Source organism: Bufo gargarizans, chromosome 3, assembly GCF_014858855.1.
Source record: "Bufo gargarizans isolate SCDJY-AF-19 chromosome 3, ASM1485885v1, whole genome shotgun sequence".
In the NCBI taxonomy this organism is placed as follows: Eukaryota; Metazoa; Chordata; class Amphibia; order Anura; family Bufonidae; genus Bufo; species Bufo gargarizans.
Genome location: NC_058082.1, coordinates 20,183,373 through 20,210,774, shown reverse-complemented (window position 1 = coordinate 20,210,774; position 27,402 = coordinate 20,183,373). Strand labels below are relative to the sequence as shown.

The window sequence follows — 27,402 nt, the reverse complement described above, 5'->3', positions numbered from 1 at the left end:
TTTTTCGCAGAGGTATTGGGGTGCTTTCCCTTGTGTACATTTATGGGTAAGGCAGAGGGTCTTGAATTTGATCCGATCCTTCACGGGTAGCCAATGGAGGGTCTTCAAGGATGAAGTAATAGATTCCCAGTTTTTTTTTTCCAGTTATAAATCTGGCGGCTGTGTTCTGGACAACTTGTAAACGTGATATTTGGGAAGTCCTAGATAGAAGGAGTTTGTGTAGTCCAGTCGGGAATTGATGGTTATTCCAACTACTGCTGCTGCGTCTCCTTCAGGGATGAAGGGAATGAGTCTGCGCAGCAGGCGAAGAAGATGATGGGATCCACTGACTACTGATCCTATTTGTGCATCCATTGTCATGTCTGAGTCAAAGATGACTCCGAGGTTTTTGACTTTGGTGCTGGGAGTAATGGTTTGTCCGAGGATGGTGGGTGGCGTGCATGTCATGCTAGAGTTTTTGTTTCGGTTTGCATGAAGGAAGAGGAGTTCTGTTTTGGAACCATTGAGTTTGAGAGAGCTCTCAGTCATCCACTCGTCGATCAATGAGAGGCAGATTTCCAGGGCGTGGTATAGATCTTTTTTTCTTGGTTCTTGGTAATGCATAAATAAAGTTGGGTGTCATCAGCGTAGGAATGATAGAGCAGATGCTGGTTGCTGATGATTTTGAGGAGTGGTCGGAGGTAGATGTTGAAGAGCACAGGCGACAGGGGTGATCCTTGAGGGATTCGCATGTGATTTTACGTGCTTCTGAGGTGAAGGCTCCTAGTTTCACTTTCTGGGATCGGTTCTCCAAGAAGGATGCGAACCAGGGTAGATCTGAGTCTGCGACTCCGGCTTATTCTGTGAGACGAGTGAGCAGGGTTTGATGATTTACTGTGTCGAAAGCTGCGCTGAGGTCCAGCAGCACCAGGAGGCATGATTCTCCTTCATCTGCTGCTTCGAGGGCATCATCCCAGATTTTGAGGAGCGCCGTTTCTGTCCCGTGGCCAGGGCGGAATCCAGATTGAAGTGGGTCCAAGAGTTTGTGAGTGTCCAAATGGGGTTGTAGCTGTTGTACTACTGCTTTATCGATAATCTTGGAGATGGTGTTGAGGCTTGTAATCGGTCTGCGGTAATTTGGGCCTTTGGGGTCGTGATTGGGCTTCTTTAGGAGGGGTTTGATTATGCCTTGCTTGAGGGCGATCGGGACTATTCCTTCTTTTAATGACTGGTATGTGAGGTGTGTTATGGTGGGTGCCAGAATGTCGGTGCATTCTTTCAAAAGTTTTGTTGGAATAATGTAATTTGGGGATGTGCTGTCTCGAAGGCTTCTGATGATGGTTTTAGTGTTGTCAATGGTGATTGGGACCAGAGTAAATCTCGGTGATTGTGAAGTATTTGTGTGTTTTTTTGTTAACTCTGATCCAGTTGTTTAACCCCTTAGATGCCACAATCAGTTCAAAACTACAAGTGGTCCTGCAGAGAACAAGTCCTCATACAGGTCTAGTAGAAAAAGTTAAAAAGTTTTTGCTCTCTGAATGCAGTAAAATAAATTATATTTACAATGCAGTATCATGAAAAAACTGTAGCGCACTTGGTGTACAGAAAATGATACTGCCATCATGCAGAGGACGTGTCCATTCATTCAAAGCAAGTGTCAGTGACCGTAGCATGCACGCTGCTCTGGGAATTAACCGCCTCTCAAACTTTGCTGCCTGCAGGCATAGGCCTACTGTGCCCAATACCGAGAAGCACTCCATGTCCTGTGTTGTCTCTATAATACTGTCACCACCTTAGCAGAGTAAAGGTGATTAACTGTGTGACTGACTCCAGAATCTGAGCCCCAGGGCAATCAGATCAGACTCAGGCAGGGGTCAGTTTCTTCCGAACCGCAGGGGTCCAGTATACAGGAGTACCCAGGAATTCACTGATATAACTCAAAAATAAACTATAGAGAAGACCCCTTTATCTGTGACCTCCGGCCTCTGCAGGGGCAACGTATGAGGGGCACAAGCAGTGCAGTTTGTAGGTAAAATTTCTCTCAGGGCGAGTGTCAAAAAAACTCCCCCCCCTCTCATCAAAACTGCTCGATGAAATGATATAAGAAGAGTACTTGCAACCGTCTCACCATATATATATATATATTTTTATGCTTAACACAAGATTTTTTGAGAGCAAAAGAAAATCATATATTACTGCTTAAACTGCTAAAAGTGGCAGGCAGAGTGGTAGAGGAGAGCTGCAGTATAAAGGAAGGCAATACCCTAGAAGAGTAGTCATGAAATACAATCATCAATAATGTGCAAAACCAAAAACCTGTCATGTCAGCATTTAATAACTAACAAAAACCCAATCACAGCAGGTCTCAACTAGCACACGCAAGTAAATGTACAAAAACCAAGTAACATATAAAACCAGATTCAAAGGATAGATGGCGGATTACTGTATACTGTACATAAACTGTATGGAGGTTACACCATGTCGGACAATATAACCTCTGTGCCATGCTGTACAATAAACAGTATATCCCCAGCACAGTGTAGTGGTATACTGTATATTGTGGGGCACAGTGTAGCAGTATACTGTATATTGTGGGGCACAGTGTAGTGGTATACTGTATATTGTGTGGCACAGTGTAGAGGTATACTGTATATTGTGTGGCACAGTGTAGAGGTATACTGTATATTGTGTGGCACAGTGTAGAGGTATACTGTATATTGTGGGGCACAGTGTAGAGGTATACTGTATATTGTGGGGCACAGTGTAGAGGTATACTGTGTATTGTGGGGCACAGTGTAGAGGTATACTGTATATTGTGGGGCACCGTGTAGAGGTATACTGTATATTGTGGGGCACCGTGTAGAGGTATACTGTATATTGTGGGGCACAGTGTAGCGGTATACTGTATATTGTGGGGCACAGTGTAGCGGTATACTGTATATTGTGGGGCACAGTGTAGCGGTATACTGTATATTGTGTGGCACAGTGTAGCGGTATACTGTATATTGTGTGGCACCGTGTAGAGGTATACTGTATATTGTGGGGCACAGTGTAGAGGTATACTGTATATTGTGGGGCACAGTGTAGAGGTATACTGTATATTGTGTGGCACAGTGTAGCGGTATACTGTATATTGTGGGGCACAGTGTAGAGGTATACTGTATATTGTGGGGCACAGTGTAGAGGTATACTGTATATTGTGGGGCACAGTGTAGAGGTATACTGTATATTGTGGGGCACAGTGTAGAGGTATACTGTATATTGTGGGGCACAGTGTAGAGGTATACTGTATATTGTGGGGCACAGTGTAGAGGTATACTGTATATTGTGGGGCACAGTGTAGAGGTATACTGTATATTGTGGGGCACAGTGTAGAGGTATACTGTATATTGTGGGGCACAGTGTAGCGGTATACTGTATATTGTGGGGCACAGTGTAGCGTATACTGTATATTGTGGGGCACAGTGTAGAGGTATACTGTATATTGTGGGGCACAGTGTAGAGGTATACTGTATATTGTGGGGCACAGTGTAGAGGTATACTGTGTATTGTGGGGCACAGTGTAGAGGTATACTGTGTATTGTGGGGCACAGTGTAGAGGTATACTGTGTATTGTGGGGCACAGTGTAGAGGTATACTGTATATTGTGGGGCACAGTGTAGAGGTATACTGTATATTGTGGGGCACAGTGTAGAGGTATACTGTATATTGTGGGGCACAGTGTAGAGGTATACTGTATATTGTGGGGCACCGTGTAGAGGTATACTGTATATTGTGTGGCACAGTGTAGCGGTATACTGTGTATTGTGGGGCACAGTGTAGAGGTATACTGTGTATTGTGGGGCACAGTGTAGAGGTATACTGTGTATTGTGGGGCACAGTGTAGAGGTATACTGTGTATTGTGGGGCACAGTGTAGAGGTATACTGTGTATTGTGGGGCACAGTGTAGAGGTATACTGTGTATTGTGGGGCACAGTGTAGAGGTATACTGTGTATTGTGGGGCACAGTGTAGAGGTATACTGTGTATTGTGGGGCACAGTGTAGAGGTATACTGTGTATTGTGGGGCACAGTGTAGAGGTATACTGTGTATTGTGGGGCACAGTGTAGAGGTATACTGTGTATTGTGGGGCACAGTGTAGCGGTATACTGTGTATTGTGGGGCACAGTGTAGCGGTATACTGTGTATTGTGGGGCACAGTGTAGAGGTATACTGTGTATTGTGGGGCACAGTGTAGAGGTATACTGTGTATTGTGGGGCACAGTGTAGAGGTATACTGTGTATTGTGGGGCACAGTGTAGAGGTATACTGTGTATTGTGGGGCACAGTGTAGAGGTATACTGTGTATTGTGGGGCACAGTGTAGAGGTATACTGTGTATTGTGGGGCACAGTGTAGAGGTATACTGTGTATTGTGGGGCACAGTGTAGAGGTATACTGTGTATTGTGGGGCACAGTGTAGCGGTATACTGTGTATTGTGGGGCACAGTGTAGAGGTATACTGTGTATTGTGGGGCACAGTGTAGAGGTATACTGTGTATTGTGGGGCACAGTGTAGAGGTATACTGTGTATTGTGGGGCACAGTGTAGAGGTATACTGTGTATTGTGGGGCACAGTGTAGAGGTATACTGTATATTGTGGGGCACAGTGTAGGCTATGTGTGTATAACATAAACATATTTCACATGAAAACTTACAGTTACTTGGCTTGACCCTTGGGGATCTCGGATGCCACTTCCACACTTTGGCCGGGGGCTCGGCGGAGCTGATGTGTTTTATCCTAATGAGAAAGATTTCATAATAAGGATTTGGAGAAGGGGCAGAGGGATAGCAGAGCAGGGAGAGGCTGGTGCTGCTACTAGGGGGCTCATACCATGGGTGAGTAATAAAGCCCACCATAATGCCCCCCCCCCCCCAGTAGAAATAATTCTCCTTATAATGTGCAAAACATAGCCCCTTGTAATGCCCCCAGTTGACCTAATGTTCCCATAATGTGCCAATATAAAATACCCCTTCTCAGTGCACCCGTAGATGACCCCATAGTGCTCCTCTCCCCCCTTCCTCATAGTACCCACCATAATGTGCCCCAATATAAAATGCTCCTATACAGAGCCCCCATATAAAATACCCCTTCTTTTTAGCCTCAGTAGATGCCCCTATAGTGCCACCCAATAATGTGCCAGTAATAAGTGCCCCAATAGATGCCCCCCAATCATGTGCCAGTAATAAGAGCCCCCATAGATGCCCCCCAATAATGTGTCAGTAATAAGAGCCCCCCCACCATCATGTGCCAGTAGCCAGAGTGCCCCCCTATCAAGTGCCAGTAGCCCCCCTTATGTGCCAGTAGCCTCCTATCATGTGCCAGTAGCTCCCCTTATGTGCCAGTAGCCTCCTATCATGTGCCAGTAGCCCCCCAATGTGCCAGTATCAAGTACCTCTCTCCTTCCCACCCCCCCATGTGCCAGTATCATAGTGCCATCTCCTCCCCATCCCAATGTGCCAGTATCAAGTGCCTCTCTCCTTCCTCTCCATGTGCCAGTATCAAGTGCCTCTCTCCTTCTCCCCCATGTGCCAGTATCATAGTGCCAAATCCCCCCCCCCCCCACGTGCCAGTATCAGGTGTCAACCCCCCTCCCCCCATGTGCGAGTATCAAGTGCCTTCCGCTCCCCCCATGTTGCAGTCGGGTATTTAAAAAAACAAAACACACTTATACTTACCTCCATGTCAGCCTCTTCCGGCCTGTATGTCCATATATAGAGTCAGTGCTTGTGTATTCTAATTTAGCCTGTATTTCAGAAAAGTTTCTGCTGGGACTCGAACCCACAACCTTCTGTATCAGAGGCAAGGCACCTAACCACACAGCTATAAGAGCTGCATAACTACTGACTGAAAAAATATGAGACTTCTACTGTAGACTCGTTTATAGTTTTGATAGCTAGTGTACATCCATACACATGACAGCTGCCCCAGCGCACTCAGCTCTGCTATATCTCTATATATGATAGCTGCCCCAGCACACCCAGCCCTGCTACATCTATACACGACAGCTGCCCCAGCACACCCAGCTATGCTACATCTATACACATAACAGCTGCCCCAGCACACTCAGCTTTGCTATATCTCTATATATCTATCTACTGTATAGTAATACTTAGAGATATATAGATATAGCAGAGCTGAGTGTGCAGGGGCAGCTGTCATGTGTATAGATGTAACAGAGCTGGGTGTGCTGGGGCAGCTGTCATATATAGAGATATAGTAGAGCTGAGTGTGCTGGGGCAGCTGTCATCTGTATTAGATGTAGCAGAGCTTGGTGTGCTGGGGCAGCTATCATATATAGTTTCTAGAAAAAATAGTTACTCTTTTTGTTATCTTGGACAACCTGTTTAATTCCATGTCTGCACTGGGAAGATGTTTAAGGGGTTAAAGATTTAAACTTCTCCCCCATTCACTGGGACCCCCACCAGTCACCAGAATGGGGGTCCTGTGTCCAGCCGTATGGATGGAGCAGTGGTTAAACATGTGCGCTACTGCTCCTTTCATCTCGGCTATGTCCAGCAGTCCCATAGTCAGATCCACTGTGATCAGAGACCTGACCTCCATCCCTGTGGCTTATTGGGAAAAAGAATGGGCAACCACATAAGGGTTTGAGGTAAAGGCAGTCTGTCACCAGGAAACTCATTGATAAACCGGGCACAGTGCCTTGTAGGGCTAACTCAGCTGAGCGTAATGATACCTTTCACTTAATGATCCGTTGTTTTACTTTTAATCAATATGCAAATGAGCAGTTAAGTGCACTAAGGGTGGGTCCAAGTCACTCTGTGCACCCATGCTCCTTCTGCTTCCTCGGTCAGCCCCTCCCTCTCCTTCCTGATTGACATGACCATGAGAGAGGACTATGCAGAAACCTGATCCTGTCAATCAAGAAGGAGAGGAGAAGATGGCAGAGGAAGCAGGAGGAGCAAGGGTGCACAGAGTGGCTAGCGCCCACCCTCAGTGCACTTAACTGCTCATTTGCATATGGATTAAAAGCTTCTTTTCTCAAGAATGAAGCAAATGATTGGTAAGTGAAAGGTATCATTACATTCAGCTGACCGAGCCCTACATGGCATTATGCCTGGTTTATTAGTGAATTTCCTAGTGATAGACTCCTTTTATTAAAAGGCAAAAAGCTGGTCACAGGCTGTCCTGCTGCTCATACCGTGGAGAACCGCAGAAGTGTTAAAGTCCCCTGCAGCACCCCCACAGGTGAAATTAAGAATTACACAGTGCTCAATGACATCTATAGGTTGCCTGTTTAATGGGTGGATGCGCCATGTCCTCCAGAGCAAGGATTATAGCCATTTATCACTGAAGTAAAGTATGGGCTAAAGGTTAGGCTGCCCATACTCATAAGATGAAACTTGGCCAACTTTGCTCTTTTTCGTGGAACAGACTTCTCCACTGAAACTGTGATCTGCCAGGTTGGAAAATATTGTCCGTGGCCTGCTGACAGTACTAATGTATGGAAAGATTGGCCAAATCCGGCTGCTCATTTACCTCTTTGCTTAAGCCCCATGCTTATTCAGTATGCTGTATGGAAACTTACTGGAAGTACCCCATGGGAAACGAATGCAAAGAGATATATCTCTCAAGAGAGAGAACCATCTCACTAGCGCCACCTATTGGAAGTGACTCCCTGTGAGCCAAGATCCGACTTTCTCGAAAAGCCTTGGGATTTGACAAGAGAAGAAAGCCAAGCCATATATCCATCCGTAGACAGCTGTTTCGGGATACTGGCCCCTCATCAGTAAGGGTCAGGATTCTGAATGCGATGCCTTGGAAGGTCCCCAATGTCTGATAGGTGTGGTCCCACTTCTGGTTCCCACATCGATCTTTAAAACAGAGCCCACAAAGAAAAGTAGAGCGGAGTGCGTATGCGCATCCACTCTCTATTCATTTCTTTGGGAGTGCTGAAAATAGCCAAAAGGAATAAATGGGAGGCCCACCGCTCCATTCACCTATATGGGGCTGACAGAAATAGGAGAGCCAGCTTGGCTATTTTTGACAGTGTCATAGAAATGAATGGAGGGCGGCATACTCGATGTGTCCTCCTGCACTTTGCGGGCACCTCTGGGACCTGCACCTATCAAGCATTAGCGGCATATTCTAACGATACGCCCCCCAATGTATGAGATGACACAACCCCTTCAAAAAGACCAGTGCTGTATGGAGACTTACTGGTAGTACACCTATTGGCAATACTTCATGGGAAAAGAATAGGGATTTACTTTTTATACTGACTAGCTGATTGTCCACTTTTGTCTATTATATTGCTGGTGCGAGCGCTTGCCTGAAAAATCCCATGGACGATTGATCAACCATATTGCTGCCGATTTATCATCTTATGTCTATGGTTGGCCTTACCAATTACCCATATCATGCATAGAATAACTATAATAAAACCAAGTCTGTTGTAGATGTTCCCCTCTAGCGTGGATAAGGTTACATTGCCTTTAATCCATATTGAATATTATATTAATTTCTACATTATTATAGCCAATATTACGTATATAAAGTACGGAGAGCATAACGGCCATATAGCTTGTGGCTGGAAGCAGATGCTTACAAGAACTATGATTCTATCTGCTGGTGACATGACCAGGTCTGATCTTCACAGTACGGTATGTGGATTCCTCCTGAGCATTTGTGTTAACACTTGTACATTTTCGAGAGATAAAAACATGATATATGACATCCCCGCCTAGTGAAGCAGCCCCATGTACAGGTCCACTCCCCCTCACCTGTTCCCACCACAACCTCTAGAGCTGATATGTATGAATAATATGGTGTGGAGGCACCAACGTCAACAGTCTCTTCTCCCCGTTACATGTCCATCCTAAACAGTCTCTTCAGTTACAAGTGCAGTGATTGTAAAGTCACCCCTCCTCCCCGATGCTGGTGATCCTCTCTCCATTGATAAGCTTATGTTTACGGTGACTTTCAGATTCCCCGGGGGCATCTCCTCTCAGGGGGTTGGAATGGATGTAGGGGGAAGCAATCAGTTTTGTTGAGCTTTTCTTTGATGTTCCGTCCATAATGGAACAGTAGGAACCAGTCTACTTTGGGAGAGACTGCTAACTGATGTAAGATATATATATGATGATCCCCATAAACACTGTCGTCACAACCTTCCAAATCATCTGATCGCCATCAATCATAGTTACCAAATGTTGCTATCCATATAAAAAGTACTAAATTATTGCAGTTACATTAGCTGTTGAAACACACAATATAGGTTTACATTTCCTACTTTCTGCACTTTTCAGCTTTGCTGCATAGATTGGATCACGATCAGCAGAGCCATCTCATTATCTGTATAGGATTTAATGACAGATCACAGCTGTATTGTATTGCTGGCTCATTATGCAGCTCTCCTGGCATTTCCTAGGACTGTGCTACTTTCACGCTTCAGTGTGGGAGGCAAACACCACACCGAGCATAGGCGGGAAGGGGGGGGGGGGTGGGGGGGGGACAGGGAATCAGGCCTGAGAACTAGGGAACAAAAATGGACACCTCCTAGTGAAAACCCTAACCAAAATCCTGATTGACTACCATTATGAACAGACCCCAAAGGTAGGTGAGTTCATACGCAGGAATACCTAGAGTCCTATCAAGCCCTATAGGACCCTGGTACTAATGGCAGGGACGAAGGATTAACAGGAGTCTCCTACAGGCTTAATACAAACAATGGGGAAATGCAACACACAGAACCGAAACAAAATACAAAAGGGAAAGGAAAGACTTAACTTCAAAGGAGCAATGGAAGCACCAGAAACTCAGCCGAGATCCAACCACAATCTATCCGAAGGTTCAGACAGAAGCTATAAACCGCACAGCATTGTGGGAGAATCAACTATAAATAGAGAAGGTTAAATGAGCCTAATAGCCACTCCTGGGGAAAGAAGGTGTGACAAGCACCAGAAACAACACAGACATCATTTGATCCAAATGGAAAACCACGTGTTGCTAGTCTCACCAATCTCCTGCCACCTTTCCTTTCTGAGCATTAAGGAGCTGCTGTCACCTCTCCTGACATGTATGTTTTAGTAAGTGCTTGCATTCCCCATGTAATAACGATTCAGACTCTTATGACTCTAGGTTGTATCATTCCTCTATTATTCCTATTAGAAGTTTATGAATGAATTGTCAGCAGTCTGCAATAAAGGTCCACCTGTGTGTTACCAGTGGGGGGGGGGGGGGGTCCCTGCACAGTCTGACACTGGCAGAACTTATTGGATAGCATCAGACAGTGCAGGGGAACATCCCCCAACTAGTAACACTCAAGTGGACTTTTTTGCTGACTGTTGGTAATTAATTCATATATTCCTAGCAGGAATAATAGAAGGGATTGCACGACCTAGGGTCATAAGAATACATTGTTATTACATAGGGAATGCAAGAGTTACTGAATCAGACATGTCTGGAGAGGTGACAGCTCGTCATCTCACACATTGGTGGCATACTGCTAGTATATACCACCAATCTCAGATAGGTGCAGGTCCCAACTCTCCAGAAGCGTGGCTACGCCGCTCCATTGACCTATAAGGGACCTCTGAAAAAAGCCAAGCATGCTCACTCTACTATTTTCAGAACTCTCATAGAAATTAATGGAGAGCACACCACACATGTTTGGTGCTCCCTCATTCACTTTGGGGGGCCCACTTCTGAGACCTGCTCCTATCTGACATTGATGATATATCCTAGCGATATGCCACCAATGCTAAAGATGATACAACACTTCCATTCATTGCAGCTGCTATAAAGCACACCTTGCTCTGCTGTCTGTAAAGAGAATAGAGAAATGAAGTGTGTGCCTCCTATATGGGCGTCCCCCTTTCACCCCAAAAGTATTTAAAGAGGTTATGATTGACGTAAAAATCAGAAACAGACATCATATAGTGCATAACAATTTATTTCTAACAAAGCCAGAACCAGCTCTGTACCTCACATGGATCAAGAGATCTCCACATTCATTGCTCTGCTAGATTTATATCACACTGGCAGGGGGTGTGTCTTATCTACTGCAGCTCAGGGGGCGTGTCCATTCTGCTACAGCTCTCTCCCTATCACAGCTCAGGGGGCGTGTCCATTCTGCTGCAGCTCTCTCCCTATCACAGCTCAGGAGGCAGTTAAAGGATGAAACTGAGCATGTGCGACCTTCTCAGTGAGTCAGACAAAAAAAAAAGGCAAAAAAAGGCAGCAGGTGGCGCTATACAGATAGATTTTGTTAAATAACTCAGTGGCTGTACAATATTTTTAATGACATGCAATTACAAAAGTATTCAGATCCAGGTGCTGGTTTAAAAAATTTAGAATATTTTTCATGTGACAACCCCTTTAAAGAATAATAAAATAAAGGGCTACTGCGTTCACAAAATAATAAGACACATGATTTCTCTTCCTTATATTAATTCAGCCTGACGTGATCTGGAAAGGTAACGAGATCAGAGAAGGAGAATTATGTTTTTTGTCATGTTCAACAAAATGTTTTATTTCTGTCTTCTTTTTAGTGTTCAAAAGGATCCTGAGACAAAACAGATTAATATCATATCTTCTGTCTTCAAAGTATCGGCTTATGTAAGTCTCCATTACTGCATCTAGTAATTTCTGATCTCCCCCCACGTGCCAGGACGTGACCTAACACTGACTGAAATAGACAAAGAGAGAATCACTTTTCAACAATTATTATTTTTTTTTATAAAGATGTAATTTTCATAAATGAGATTTTTTTTTTATCTGGACCTTGGTCTAAAGACCCGCATACACATTAGTTTATAGTCGGCTAGACCCACCTTTTATGCTGGGAACGGATGACAAGTTAGGAGCTGTTCACATCTCGTTTTTGCTGTACTTCAAGTCCAGGGGATGGCCAACCTGCGGCTCTCCAGCTGTTGCAAAACTACAACTCCCAGCATGCCCAGATTGCCTACAGCTATCAGCCTACAGCAGGGCATTGTTGGAATTGTAGTTTTACAACAGCTGGAGAGCCGCAGGTTGGCCATCCCTAATTTAGGCCTATGCACACGACCGTTTTTTCGGCTCCTCATCCGAGCCGCAGTTTTTGCGGCTCGGATGCGGATCCATTCACTTCAATGGGGCCGCAAAAGATGCGGACAGCAGTTCGTGTGCTGTCTGCATCCGTTGCTCCGTTCCGAGGCCCCGCAAAAAAAATATAGCATGTCCTATTCTTGTCCGTTTTGCAAGAATAGGCATTTCTACAATGGGCCGCCTATTCGGTTCCACAAATTGCGGAAGGCACACGGGCGGCTTCTGTTTTTTTGCGGATCTGCGGTTTGCAGACCACAAAAAACGTAACTGTCGTGTGCATGTAGCCTTAGACATACAGCAAAAAAAATATAGAAATATATGCGATTTTGTGGTCATCTATCCTTTATTTTATTTTTTATGTATACATTTGATAGATGTGCATACATTTCAATACATTTGTGTATTATATTTTTTTTAACAATAAACGGATATGTTTTTGTGAAACCTTTTTTAAAATAAAGATTTGAAGTGTATCAAAGGAAGTATCTGGATAAAAACGGATACGTTTAAAGGTTGGAAACGCATTGTCTTACGTTTCCATCCGTCTCCCATTCACGGCAACGTAAAAAAAAAAAAACTACCTTTCTATAATTTTTTTATTTTTTTTATTTTTTTTTTACAAGACAGAAAAGCGTGGTATGCTACGTTATCCTGTTCTGCAAAAAAGGTAACAGAAACATAAACAGTCACAAAGGGAGTCAAATGTATGCAGTTCTGAACTACGTTTTTCCCAATTATCGCTATGGTTACGTCAAGCCATCCGTTTCTATAAAAAAAAAAATCTGTTTACAAATGTATCCCCTTTATGTATGAATAAACGATATGTGAAAAGCCCCTTACTTGACGTACCCATAAACTATAATTGGGCAAACATAGCTGAAAAGTGCGTGCTTTTTACATTTCTGTACTTTTTTTTTATTTGCAGGACAAAATAACATAGCATGCCACGCTTTCTGCCCTTCAAATAAAAACGTACAGAAACGTATACTTTTTTTTACATTGCAGTGAATGAGAGATGGATGAAAACATAAGACAATACATTTCTATCCGTTAGGGTACTTTCACACTAGCGTTTTTCTTTTCCGACATAGAGTTCCGTCCTAGGGGCTCAATACCGGAAAAGAACTGATCAGTTTTATCCTAATGCATTCTGAATGCAGAGCGATCCGTTCCGGATGTCTTCAGTTCAGTCTTTTTGACTGTTCAGGACAGAGATAATACCGCAGCATGCTACAGTTTTATCTCCGGCCAAAAAAACTTGCCTGAATGCCATAATTTTTTTTCCATAGAAATGTATTAGAGCCTTCAAAAATACCGCAATGCCGGATCTGTCCTTCCGGTCTGCGCATGCGCAGGTGACACCGGAAAGACGGATCCGGCATTTCAATGCATTTGTAAGACGGATCAGGATTCTGATCCGTCTTACAAATGTCATCAGTTGGCATAAGTTTTGACGGATCCGGCAGGCAGTCCGGGCGACGGAACTGCCTGCCGGATTCATTTGCCGCAAGTGTGAAAGTGCCGTAAAACGTATCTGTTTTTATCCAGATAGTTCCTACTTCCTTTGATACACTTTATATCTTTATTTTAAAAAATATATAAAAAATGCATTTAAACATATGCAAATCTGTGAAACGTATACATTAAAAAAAAGGATAGAACCACAAAACTGCATACATTTCTATACTTTTTTTTGTTTTTTGTTATTTTTTTACTATATATCTAAACATATCCGCTTGACGTACAGCAAAAACGAGATGTGAACAGGTCCTAATGTGTATGAAGAGCTCCTGACACTCCCCTGACCTCATCTGGGGATCGGTGAATTATTTATTTATTTTTTCGCCTGGTGCTTTTGTTCTCCCAGGAGACAAGGAGTCGCCATAGGTGTCTATCAGCGCCCCCCCCCCCCCGAAAACGCATACACATGAACCAAACGTCTATGTGTACGCGGGAGTCACGAGAGAAAGCTGAAGGCCAGGAGATCGTTCAGCCGACAGCTGTTGGAGGTGTATGGCCACCATAGTTGTAAAAGGCTTCTAGGTACGGCCATTGACATTGGATGTAGTTACATTATCTCCTGTACCAGATCTGAAGGTCAACGCTGTATACAGCATTACATAATAGTATATATTACACACTAATAACACTTTTTGCGTATCCCACACTCGCTCGCAGTGTCGATTTACTCACTGCAACCATGTTCGGAATGGCCAAGTGACAAGAGTCCCATCTGAATGCAACCCTCTGCTTGGCTGCGTTGCAGATTCATAGTTTGACTGATTGCACAAGTAGCCATCATGCTCTAGCCTTAAAGGGGTTATCCGACTATTTGTAACTGATTACTAGGTCATCAGCATTTGATCGTTGGGGGTCCGACACCCGATTCTAGTAAATCGGGCTGAGCTGCGCCCAGGGACAGACTGGGAACTTAAAATGGCCCTGAAAAAAATAAAAATAAAAGTGGCCCCCATGTTGTAGGCGGATCAACACAAGTAGGTGGGGTCAACACAGGTAGGTAGGCAGTAGCAATACCACAGTGCAGCACAATATACTGCCCAAGAAGCTGCCCTTCTGCGGTAGCCATCAATAGCTGCCTATTGTCTCTAATTAAAGGGGTTCTCCTGGCCTTTAATGTTGATGACCTATCCTCAGGATATCAGATCCCCGGCAATCAGCTGTATGAGGAGATGAGCACGTGCGCACCGTCTCCTCATACAGCTGATCGGCGGGGGTGCCAGGTGTTGGATTCCTGCCGATCTGATATTGATAACCTATCCTGAGGATAGGTCATCAGTAGTAAAGGCTTGGACAACCCCTTTAAAATATGGAGCAGGGGGCTTAGGAGCTGAGATGCAGACCACAGCACCAAGCCAGCCCTACCTTCAGCATGCTGCGTGGACTTCACCTAGTAATGGCCCCCAGTAGTATGCTCCCCGAGTGGCCAAGCAAAGAAGAAACAAATAAAACACCTGATTGCCATTCCAAGTTGCCATCTTTGTGCAGGCCTTTTCCAGCCTACGTCCAGAGACACCCGTCTCCCTGCTCCATTTGTACACTGTGTCATATAGTGGCCTATGAAGGTGAATAGCAGAGAGCCATAAGTCCCTTGCCCCACCGCAGTATTGAAATGTATATCCTGAGGACTAAGATACAATTGAATTCAGGAGGCAACTGCCAGCCAGGTTCATAAGTCCCTGATGATCCCAGCATTAATTACCACTCAAGCCATCAGATCATTATGTACCCAGCCAGCAGCAGCGAGGAGGGCTAGGGCGGCCCCCTGGGGTTTTCTCTGTAGGTTCTATGGCTGAGTCTAGGCCTTCTGATCGATTGTTGTGATGTCACTGGCCTCGGGTAAGCCACGCCTTCTCAAGCAGCTGATTGGCAGAGGTCCCGGGTGTCAGACCCCCCACTGATCAGATGCTGATGATCATCTATTAAAGGGGTTGTCCAGGACTCAACAATCGATGACCAATCCCTAGGATAGGCCATCAGTATCGGTTCGGCGGAGGTCTGATACCCAGCACCCCCGTCGATCAGCTTTGGCGCCAGAACTACACAGTTCTGCTGCAGTTACCAGCTGCGTACACTACATAGTGGACAGGGCTGCGTAATTTCACCGCCAGAGCTACCCCCAACAGCTGATCGCTGGGGATGCAGAGCGTCGGACCCCCACCAATCGGATATGGATGATCTAGGAAGCTGTCTTACATTTAAACTGGCGCTGGATACACTGAAGTTATGTAGAGGGCGGCGCCCCTTCATATATTTGGCAGATCCACCGCCACATATAAGGGTTATTAAGACCAGCTTTATAAACACCGGTCTTAATAAATGACCCCTATAGTTTAGAGGGAAAAGGTTCAGTAAGGCCTTTTTCACACAAGCAATATGGATTGTGTCAGGATCTGTTCAGGAAAAAACGGATGGTCGGTTTTGTCTGCGATAGCGTTCAGTGTGTGCGTTTTTTTCCATCCTGATTGGATGCGTGTGTGAAAGAGACCTAAAACTTGTAATTTACACATTTATATCTCTGCTTTTTTCACTTCCTGTGACGCGCTATCGGTACAGGAGGGAGGAGTTATCAGTGACTGGTACACACAGTGCTGTCAGTCACTGAATAACCCCCCCTCCTGTAGCTGTTCACAGGGCTGCAATAAAGCGGAGATATAAATGAATAAATGACAGGTTTTACTGAATCTTTTCCCACTCAGCTCCTCCTGCTCTATAACACGGTGCTGTCAGATTAGATCGCATTTATTGCATTTTGTGGTCACAAGTCCTCTTCACAGGGATTCTCTACTTTTGGACAATCCCAATTTGTTAGAGGGGCCCCTCTTATAATTATATTTGGCTATGACATATCAAAAGTTTATTGAAAATACGGGGACCCTTTAGGTTTTATTGTATGGTGCATTATTCATAGACTCTGGTGAATATTAGCGGGGACTTGACTGCTGCCCAATTTCGGTCCGGTTTCTCCATTGTCAGCAGAACCATTCGCCTGTTGTCCTATGTGCATGACCGGCTTTATAGGGCTCCGCACTGGAGGATTCTGCTTTATATATTATGTCAAGTGTAACCTTTCTGGCGCATTTTGCGCCATTTTTGGCAACTGCTTCCGAAACTATTGGTAAATCCCCTCCGTTATGTCAGGTAGAAAAAAAAAAGAAGGGGGTTGTGCATAACTGAGAGTGACGTACGCATTGTGGGGGGGGGGGGGGGTGTTGGAATCTCGGGTGACAGCAGTGATTCTACTTTCTTTGGTGTTCTGTTGTCTTCCTTGCAGGATGAGAATGGATTATGCTATCCATCAAGCAAGACTCATGAGCAGACGTTTGCCTATCTGATCGTGGACCCACTGAAGCGTCACGTTGTTGCGCTTTGCCATTGTTTTGGTGGGGGAATCTTTTAAAGCTCCAGGAACATTAGATGGGGTCTAGAAGGCTGTGGTGCTGGACAAAGAAGAAGAAGAAACCATGGTGCTCCGAAGAGTAGTCTCTTCATTCCTGCAAGTGGTGGAGGTCCGAAGGATTGGGCATCCATGATGAGGAAGTGCTGACTTATACTAGCAACCGCCACATGCTGCGGTCAGAGTCATACGTTTGCGATTTATTTATTTTTTCATGCGTGCATCTCTCAAGTGATCTCCCATTATATGAATAGAGATATGTGTTATGCTACTTTATGTATCTTCTTTTATTATAAAAAATTTTTTATATATTGTGGTCTAAACATGAATTTATTACCAAAATGTGCAATTCTATGTTGTCAGAATGTTGGATATTGCAATAAGGGCCTTTTCAAGGCCTCTAAAGGGGTTCTCTATGGACAATCTCTTCCTATTAGAAGGCTCCTTTGACAGTAAGCTGAAGTACCCCAAACTGTAATCTGTGGGGAACCCTAGTAGGTAATTTATTATGTTTCCCTACAGCGCCACCCCAGGGAGAATGAAGCGTTACACGGTATCCATTCTCATCAGTGGGTTTTCTGTGTAATACAGGACAGGATAGGTCCTCCAGGGCAAGAGACACTCTTTACACTGGCCAGGAGATGAGGATCCTGAACAGAGGACCCCTTCTATTAGCTCTGAATTCCTAAATAGGGAGTATGGAAATAGGTTTTCAGAACTAGGCAACCTCTTTTAAGAGTTGTCATCCATCTGTCAAAACTTCTGAATGGTAAACCTGTTTTGTAGTGATAGGTAATCCCTTTCCTGTACATAAATCAGTAAATCTGCCTGTTTTATAAAGCTGGTTAGTAATCCCAGCTCAAGCTGTAACAGAGGCCATAGTGATTAAATTAAGGGGGTATTACCAGCTGGGACATTTAGGCCATATCTGAGACTCGCTGTGAACGGAGAGCACACTGAGCGTGTGCAGCATCGATTGGAGGGCACACCGAGCGTGTGCAGCATCGATTGGAGGGCACACAGAGAGTGTGCAGCATCAATTGGAGGGCACACCGAGCGAGTTCAGCATCGATTGGAGGGCACACCGAGCGAGTTCAGCATCGATTGGAGGGCACACCGAGCGAGTTCAGCATCGATTGGAGGGCACACCGAGCGTGTGCAGCATCGATTGGAGGGCACACCGAGCGTGTGCAGCATCGATTGGAGGGCACACCGAGCGTGTGCAGCATCGATTGGAGGGCACACCGAGCGTGTGCAGAATCGATTGGAGGGCACACCGAGCGTGTGCAGCATCGATTGGAGGGCACACCGAGCGTGTGCAGCATCGATTGGAGGGCACACCGAGAGTGTGCAGCATCGATTGGAGGGCACACCGAGCGAGTTCAGCATCGATTGGAGGGCACACCGAGCGTGTGCAGCATCGATTGGAGGGCACACCGAGCGTGTGCAGCATCGATTGGAGGGCACACCGAGCGTGTGCAGCATCGATTGGAGGGCACACCGAGCGTGTGCAGCATCGATTGGAGGGCACACCGAGCGCGTGCAGCATCGATTGGAGGGCACACCGAGCGCGTGCTGCATCGATTGGAGGGCACACCGAGCGCGTGCTGCATCGATTTGGAGGGCACACCGAGCGTGTGCAGCATCGATTGGAGGGCACACCGAGCGTGTGCCTTGCTCTCCATTAACTTCAGAGCCCTGTCCTTGAGATAGGAGGTGGTTCCAGGTGGAATCGACACCTATCGAATGTATAGAAGTGAAGGCTGAGCTGCATTACCAAGCACAGCTGCTATACGATGTACTGCGCTGTCCTTGGAAAGCTCTGGTGAGAGCGGCAGATCCCTAAAGGAGCTGATCAGCGGGGATGTTGTGATCGAGACCCTCGCCCATGTGATAATGATCACCTATCCTGAAGATAGGTTAGCATTATCATTTCCTCAGCTAATCACATTGGGTGTGGCTTCAGCTGAACAGAAGACAACCCCTTTAATTAACCCCTTTAATTAGCGTACATTTACTGATGATTTTATGATTAAGGACTGTAGGATATACATTTAGACTGTTCACCTTCAACTTTGGAATATGCTTAGAAATATATTTAAGGTGTTGTCTAAAGGCCCCCGTACACATTGGTGTATTGTAGGCCGAACCCGCTAATAGCGGCAGGTTCAGCCGACAGTCTGTGTATGTGGAGCTCCCAACTCTCCCCCTACAGATGATGTTGGGAAGGATTGGACTTTCTCCCCTCTCCTCATAGAACGCACATAAACATTCGGCCGAACCCATACATGTATGTGTAGGGGTGAGAGAATAAGCGTTTTGGTCAACGGCTATTGGAGATGTACGGGGGCTTACAGGGTTGCCAGCGGCCTGCCTCCCCTACTGAAAGGATGATACTTACCTCCCCCCGTCGTTCCGGTCCTGTAGATCTCTATATTCCTCTCCATGGCTTTTTTTTCTTGCATGGTCATCTGTTCCTCTTCAGCCAACCGCTGGCTTCAGCAGTCCCATGTCTCTTGTGGACATATTACAGCTGAAGCTAGCGGTTGGCTCAATAGGATCAGGTGACCGTGCCAAGGAGGAAGTAAACAAGCCACGGCCCGGAAGATGGAGATGCGGGAGTCAACGCGTAGGACTGCAGCAGTAGGAAGCAGGCAAGTATCATCCTTTTAGTAGGGGGGCAGGTTGTCGCCAACCCTTTAAGATTAGAAAAAAGGGGTCTGCTATGGTGGTACTCTTATCCATAGGTTGTGTCTGGGATTTTCAGCATTCACTTGAATATGACAGACCATACTGTATAGGAAAGAGTTGCGCCGTTTAGTGAAAAATCCCACTTGTATCTGTTCTCTGACAACCCCTTTAACCCCTGGGTGCCATAACAATTTACATTTTTAGATTTTAGTTTATTTCCTCCCTTCTCTTCCACAAGCCATAACAAGCCACATGAGGGCTTTTTTTTTTTTTTTTTTTTTTTTGTGGGCCAAGTTATATTTCTAATGGCAGCATCAAATATTCCATACAATGTATTTTATAAAGCTGGAAAAAATTATTAATAGTGTGGAATTTGAAAAAAAAAAAATATATATATTGATATTCCCTGGTTCAGTAAGATTCCAGCGATATCATAGTTATATACTGTACTTTATGTTTTAATACTGCTTAAAAAAGTAAAAAGCTTGCCCATAACCTTTTTATATTTCCATCTATGGAGCTGTGTAAGAGCTGTTTTTTTTTGTGATCAAAAGGATGATTTGGTCATTTGGCATCTTCCTGTTAGAGCGCTCGCTGTACAGAATAAACACTCACATTTTACTAGTTTCGTCATTTTCGGACACAGTCATACCAACGATTTATTTATTTATTTTTTATTTAGGAAATTAGGAAAGAGGGCCTTTTAATTTTAATATGTTTTTATTTATTCTTTTATATTTTTACAAACTTTTTTTTTTACTTTATTTTTAGCCCCCCCTACGAGCATAGCTTTATACCATACACTGCAAACAATACTATTGCAGTCTATGGTAATATTGCTATGTTCATACTAACTGAACTTCTCCCACAATCCCGTCGCGGGGGAAGGCCTTTTGATCGGCAGTGGGAGCCGTAATTGGCGCCATCTGCCATACATAGGGTGGATATTACAAAGGAGTTAAGAAACTGCTTGAATAAGAATCTCTTAACATCATTCACTCCCTTTAGCCCCAGGAATGACTCGAAAATCCTGCAGATTGACAGATTTACGTAAACCATCCTCACAGAAGACGAACAAAAAAGAAACACCACAAGGAACTGTAAATGCCCCCAGCTGTTCACTTACAGGAGGGGCAGAGGTAACAGTCGCTCCCAGCCCCTGGTGCCTGAGGGGGTATAAAGCCCCCTCTGCCACCTAAGAAGACACCAGCATCATAAGTGGCACATGGTAGGTGGGGGGCCCGGTTACAGATTTTGCATTAGTGCCCGGGAGATAAAAGTTCCGCCAACTCCTAAACCAAAATTTGCTCCTTTTTTTTTTTTTTTTTTTTTTTTTTTTTTTTTTTTTTTTTTTTTTTACAGGTCTCTGATTTGCTCAAGTTTTATTTTAAAACAAGTCCTCGGTTCACAGTAGAAACTTGATCTACAAGATTCCTGCATGTGACATTTCTGCAGGTCAAAAAAACAAAGGACTTTGATATGTTCTTCAGATCACCGTTTAGTATCAGACGTGTCCATGAGGATGATAGCCAGAGCCAGAGATAAGCGTGCAACAGGAGGAATCACGCTGTGCCGGGGTCTAAAAATAAAAGCAGAGAACAAATTTCAGGTCACTCGTTAAGGATTCAGGATTTTATGTAGATTTTGTTCCAGTTCAGTCAGATTTCACAGCTTAAAGGGAACCTGTCACCAGTTTTATGGTGTCCTAACTAAGGGCAACATAAATAAGTGACTGATTCTCTTAGCAAAATGCTGGGTCACTTTCTTTAATTGACCCAGTCAATCTGCCAACATCTTGTATTGAAAAGCTCCAGCTGATAATGATGAGTCATGAATATTCATGAGCTTCTGACTCTTCCCGCCTACCTGCTGCTGATTGACAGTTATTTTCCATATGAATCAGCAGCAGGGCCGGCTCTATCATAAGGCAGCCCAAGCGGCTGTTTGAGGGCGCAGAGAAGGGGGGGCGGGACGCAGCTGATAGGCTGAGGCAGCAGCTGTGACACACACTCTGAGCTACGAGACCCTTGTGTATTTAAATCTCATTTAGCATGTCTTTCAGAAAAGTTTCTCCTGGGATTCGAACTCGCAATCTAGTGTACATACACATGACAGCTGCCCCAGCACACTGTGTATGGATGTAGCAGAGCTGGGTGTGTTGGGGCAGTTATCTACAGTATAAGTCTTATATATTTTTAAGTAACTGGCTATACAGCTCTCAAGTGCTTTGCCTTTGATACAGAAGGTCATGGGTTTAAATCCCAGGAGAAACTTTTCTGAAAGACAGGCTAAATAAGAACACGAGCACCAAATCTTCAACACTAGAGGCTGGTGGGAACACAGGAAGAGGCTGCATCGCATTGCTGACATGGCCGCCCCCCTCCCCCTCATAAAAGTGTTTTTTTTTTTGTTGTTTTTTTTTAAATACCGGACTGTTACTTTACTGCCACGGGGGAGGGGGCTATTGGAGCCATGATACTGGCACCTTTTTTACAGGTCCGTATGCAGAACCATTCACTTCAATGGTTCCGCTAAAAAATGCATTCCGTTTCCGTATGTCCACATGTCCGTTCTGCAAAAAAATAGAACATGTCCTATTCTTGTCCGTCTTGCGGACAAGGACAGGCATTGTTACAATGGATCCGCAAAAATAAACGGATGCAATACAGATGTTGCACAGATGTCATCTGTTGTTTTTTTTTTTTGCGGACCGCAACGTACATACGGTCCCTAAGGGTGCCATTCACACAACCGTATCCATTTTGCGGTCCACAAATCGCTGATCTGCAATGTGGTCCTTGTATGTCCCGTACTTTTCGCAGGCCCCTTGGAAAAAATGAAAAAAAAAAAAAGTCTAATCTTGTCCTCAAAATGGACAAGAATAGTAGATCTAACTTGTAGCTTGGCCGCACGGATGCAGACAGTTCATGGATGACATCTGTGTGCTGTCAGCATTTTTTTGCAGCGCCATAGAAATGAGTGGGTTTGTGCACAATCTGTAAAAAAACGCTGATTGAATGAGAACCGAAAATACAGTTGTGTGAATGCACCCTAAATGCGATACTCATGTGGCTTTTATTCTGTGTTGGTCAGGGTTGGTGCTGTTTTTTGTAATGCCCCCCCACCCCATCATAATATCCAGTTTTCATAAGTTCTGTTTAAAATGGCACTTAAAGGGACGTTCCATATTTATGTAAATTTCAACTTAAAAGGTGTAAAAACATCTGGTTTAGCAAAGTGAATGGGGCCGGATGCTGCGCACAGTGTTTAGGGATGTAGTGCTACGGCTTCACTGCGGCCCCTTGCATTTTCGGGATTGTCGGGAACCAAGAGGTGGAGCGCCGCCTCCTTATCAAACAGCTGATCAGCAGTCGTAGCGGGTGTTAGATAGGTCATCAATATAAATGGCTGCACAATACCTTTAAGGTGGCCATAAAGAGTAGATAACTAGCGACCAAAAATGACCTTTCACTGCACACCTAAAGGGATGTTCACACGTCAGCTAATACCGTAAATCCAATGTGTATTTCTGGGACAGAAATCTGTGGCTGACACATGGATATCTGCAGTGGACATACAAGGGTGCTGGACAAAAAGAGATTCCAAAAATTTACATTATCTATTGTACCTGCATGAAAGCTCTTTAGCACCAATCCCTTGAGCTTCAGGCCATGTCTGTAGCTCCAAAATCCCTAATCATCAGGCTAAAAGTATCTCTATTGGATTCCTCCATGGGTGGTCAGAAAAGAGAATGGACTGGCTACTCGCACACCAGGTAACCCTGCCTGCAGGGTGCGAAGATCGGCAGATAATGTGGAAACTGTCCCAATGAAGACATGCAATTAAGACAATTAGGATATCCACAAAGCAAAGACTCCTGCCATTGCTTATTTTCCTGGTTTAGCAGTATAATTAAAGGGGTTCTCCGGGAATTTTTTTTAAATGACCGCCAGCAACCTGTCCTAGAATGTAAGTCGGAGTTGTTGCCTCCACTTGCAGAGCTGCCTAGGGTGGTTAGGTTTCGGGGGCCTTAGGGTACTTTCACACTTGCGTTGTTTGATTCCGGCAGGCAGTTCCGTTGCCTCATCAGGCAAACTGTATGCAAACAGATGTCATTTTTTATAACTGATCAGACATTTTTCAGACTGATCAGGATCCTGATCAGTCTGAAAAATGCCTGATCAGTCAGAAAAATGCATTGCAATACCGGATCCGTTTTTCCAGTGTCATCAGGCATGCGCAGACCGGAAGGATGGATCCGGCAATCTGGTATTTTGAATGCTGGATCCGGCACGAATACATTCCTATGGAAAAAAAATGCCGGAGCATTCAGGCAAGTCTTCAGTTTTTTTTTCACTGGAGATAAAACCGTAGCATGCTACGGTTTTCTTTTGCCTGATCAGTCAAAATGACTGAACTGAAGACATCCTGATGCAAACTGAAAGGATTACTCTCCATTCAGAATGCATGGGGATATGCCTGATCAGTTCTTTTCCGGTATAGAGACCCTTTGACGGAACTCTATGCCGGAAAAGAAAAACGCTACTGTGAAAGTACCCTTACTACATACTATGCCCTTGTACTTGCATATTGGTGAGGTTTCCTGTCAGGCTGCTCAGCCATGATGGCATATCATAGACAGCACTGCAGCACTACATCTATTGCAGAGCAAAGCGCATCCTCCGGCAAGCACCCACCCAGCCAGGGCCGGATTAGCGGTTACCCGCTATACTAGGTAGGTAACAACAGTGTCCACTAGCTATCTTAGTGGACACCTTAGCTAGTGGCTTCCACTCCACCAAGTCCGGTTACCTTGGTGGCACGTCTCAGGTGCATCCCCTCTAATAGGTTTCTTGCACCATTCTTGGAGACACATACCTTCCTCCGTATATGAGGCCTGTCACTGCCTCACAGTATGGACAGGGAGTCAGACATTACCTATAGGATATATGTTAACAGACTCCCTGCTGTGAGGAGTATTAGGCCTGTTTAGGTTTTCCATTTCGAAAATGCAGATCAAGACTCCTCCTAGTCACTGACAGTGAGATCTTGATAAGAGCATAAAATATGTCAGAAATGTGCAAATCTTTTCACGATACAAGCTTTAAAGAGCATCTGTCAGCAGGATCAACCGTATTAAACCAGGTATTGACACTGTCTTCTTGCTGGACCCTGTAACAGCGCACATACGCCGTAGAATCTTCAGTTGGCGCATGCACAGTACATCGGCTTTCCCCGCTGCTGCGGTGCTTACTGTACATGCGCTGTTAGAAGACTCTACGAAGCATACCGCAAGCAACATGTCAGGCCTGCCGTCTGGATGTGATGCGTGTAGTGAATGGACTGAATCCTGACCCATTCATTTCAGTTAGTCTGCGGGTTTCTCACTTTAGGCCTCTTGCACACGACCATGGTTTGGTTTTATATCCGAGCTGCAGTTATTGCGGCTCGGGTGCGTACCCATTCAGTTCAAATGGGGCCGCAAAAGATGCGGACAGCACTCCGTGTACTGTCCGCATCCGTTGCTCTGTTCCGTGGCCCCACAAACATGATAGATCATGTCCTATTCTTGTCCGTTTTGCGGACAAGAATAGGCATTTCTATAACGGGCAGTCTGTTCCGTTCCGAAAATTGTGGAAGGAACACGGGCGGCATCCGTGTTTTGCGGGATCTTCAATTTGCAGACCACAAAACCACGCACGCTCGTGTGCAAGAGGCCTAATGCTCAGGAAAAACCGCAGTGTGTTCTATGTTGTGCATTTTTCACGCAGCTCTGGCTTCACAAAAGTGAATAGGGCTTGTGTGAAGAACGGAAGGCTTCCTAAGGCCTCATGCACACCACCGTTGTTGTGTTCCGTTCCGCAAAATGGGGTTCCGTTGTTCCGTGATCCGTTTCCGTTTTGTTTCCGTGTGTCTTCCTTTATTTTTGGAGGACCACCAGACATGAAGGAAAGTAAAAAAAAAGTCAAGTTTGCCATGCAAATGATAGGAAAAAAACGGACGCGCGGATGTGGATGACAATCTTGTGTGCCTCCGCGTTTTTTCATGGTCCCATTGACTTGAATGGGTTCGCGAACCGTGTTCCGTGAAAAAAATAGGACAGGTTATATTTTTTTGACGGACTGGAACCACGGACGCGGATGACAAACGGTGCATTAGCCGAGTTTTCAACAGACCCATTGAAAGTCAATGGGTCAGCAGAAAATCACGAAAAACGGAACAACGGACACAGAATAAAACAACGGTCGTGTGCATGAGGCCTAATACAAAGCATTTTCACTGATGGTTACTAGGAGATGTAGATTGTAATTCTTCAGTTTTTCTTCAAGCACATGAGACGTATACAATCCAGACAGAAAAAAAACACACACACTGGCCGCAATCGCAGGAGAAACTGATTGAACTTGCATGCAAAACCATCGCTTTTTACCTGGCCAGACCCTGACACAATCCATATCACTCGTGTGAAAGAGTTCTAAACCGGCCAACCAGGGAGTCATTGACTCTCTTGTCTTGGAGCAAAATGGCAAATGACAAGCGTGTAGAGTTTCGGCCAACCAGAACGGAAGTTTTCCAACTTGACCGATGACATTTTCAGCAGTCAGAAGTTTTTCAAATGATGTTTGGCCTAAATAACCAAAATCGACCATTTTAGCCAACTTTTATCTCATGTGTACGTCCACCTTTTAAGGTCCTTTAAACAGGACTATTATCGGGCAGATTATTAGGATCAATTGTTCATACAAAAACTCGCTCCCGATAATTGCCCATGTAACGGTGCCGCGATCACCTGATCAACAAAAATCAACTGTTCATTAGCTGAAATAAATTTGATGTGGACTCCTCAATTATCATTTTTGGGCAGCAGATCGTGCTGTGTAAACAGGGATCTACTGCCCAGAAACAGTTAAAGGGGTTGTCCGGTTTCAGGGCTGACCCCGGATATAAGCTCCCCTTCACTCCTTTACCCTGTAGGAGTGGAGCATTTCCTTGCTCTGATGCTTCCCTTGCCTTGTGCTGCATTGCGCAGGGCAAGGCCTATTTGTTGTGAGCTGGTGACGTACCGGACTTCACATCAGTATGCTAGGCGGAGACTTCTGCCTAGCAGGGAGCCCGGTGATGTCACTGGCAAAAATGGGCAGTGTATAGAAGGTGGTTTTAGAGGCGAGTATAGCTGATACTCACCTCTAAAACTGCCCAGAACAGCGCTATACACCACCCACTAGTGTCGGTGATGTCACTGGGCTCCCTGCTAGGCTGAAGTCTCCGCCTAGCATACTGATGTGAAGCCCGGTACGTCATCGGCTCACAACAAATAGATCTTGCCCTGTGCGATGCAGCGCTAGGCAAGGGGAGCATCGGAGCAAGGAAATGCTCCACTCCTACAGGGTAAAGGAGTGAAGGGGAGCTTATATCCGGGGTCAGCCCTGAAACCGGATAACCCCTTGAACTGTTTCTGGGCAGTAGATCCCTGTTTACACAGCTCCGATGCTCCACTCCTAACTATCCGTTTTTAGCCCTGAACTTGTACAACCCCTTTAATCTGTATGAGCACGAGCGACTGCAGCAGCGATCACTTGCCCCCATACAGCGGAGATGATTGCTACATGTAAATGCAGCTCTCGTCTCTAGGGATGAGCAAATTTCATATGTTGAAATTCGTTTTCGGTTCGGGTTGTGGTATAATGTGAATTGCGTTACCACGGACCATAACGCAATTTCATTC

At 45.0% G+C, this 27,402-nt stretch overlaps 1 protein-coding gene across 1 annotated transcript in view; it reads left to right on the top strand.

Moving 5' to 3' along the window:
* The window catches only part of CFAP300 (cilia and flagella associated protein 300), a 55,970-nt gene extending 38,735 nt beyond the window's left edge, over window positions 1–17,235 (top strand). Inside the window, exons 6-7 of the mRNA XM_044287933.1 lie at window positions 11,533–11,599; window positions 16,863–17,235. Coding sequence (XP_044143868.1) covers window positions 11,533–11,599; window positions 16,863–16,988 — 193 coding nt within the window. The 3' untranslated portion in view covers window positions 16,989–17,235. The remainder of the gene's footprint in view (window positions 1–11,532; window positions 11,600–16,862) is intronic.
* The last annotated feature ends 10,167 nt before the right edge of the window (window positions 17,236–27,402 follow it).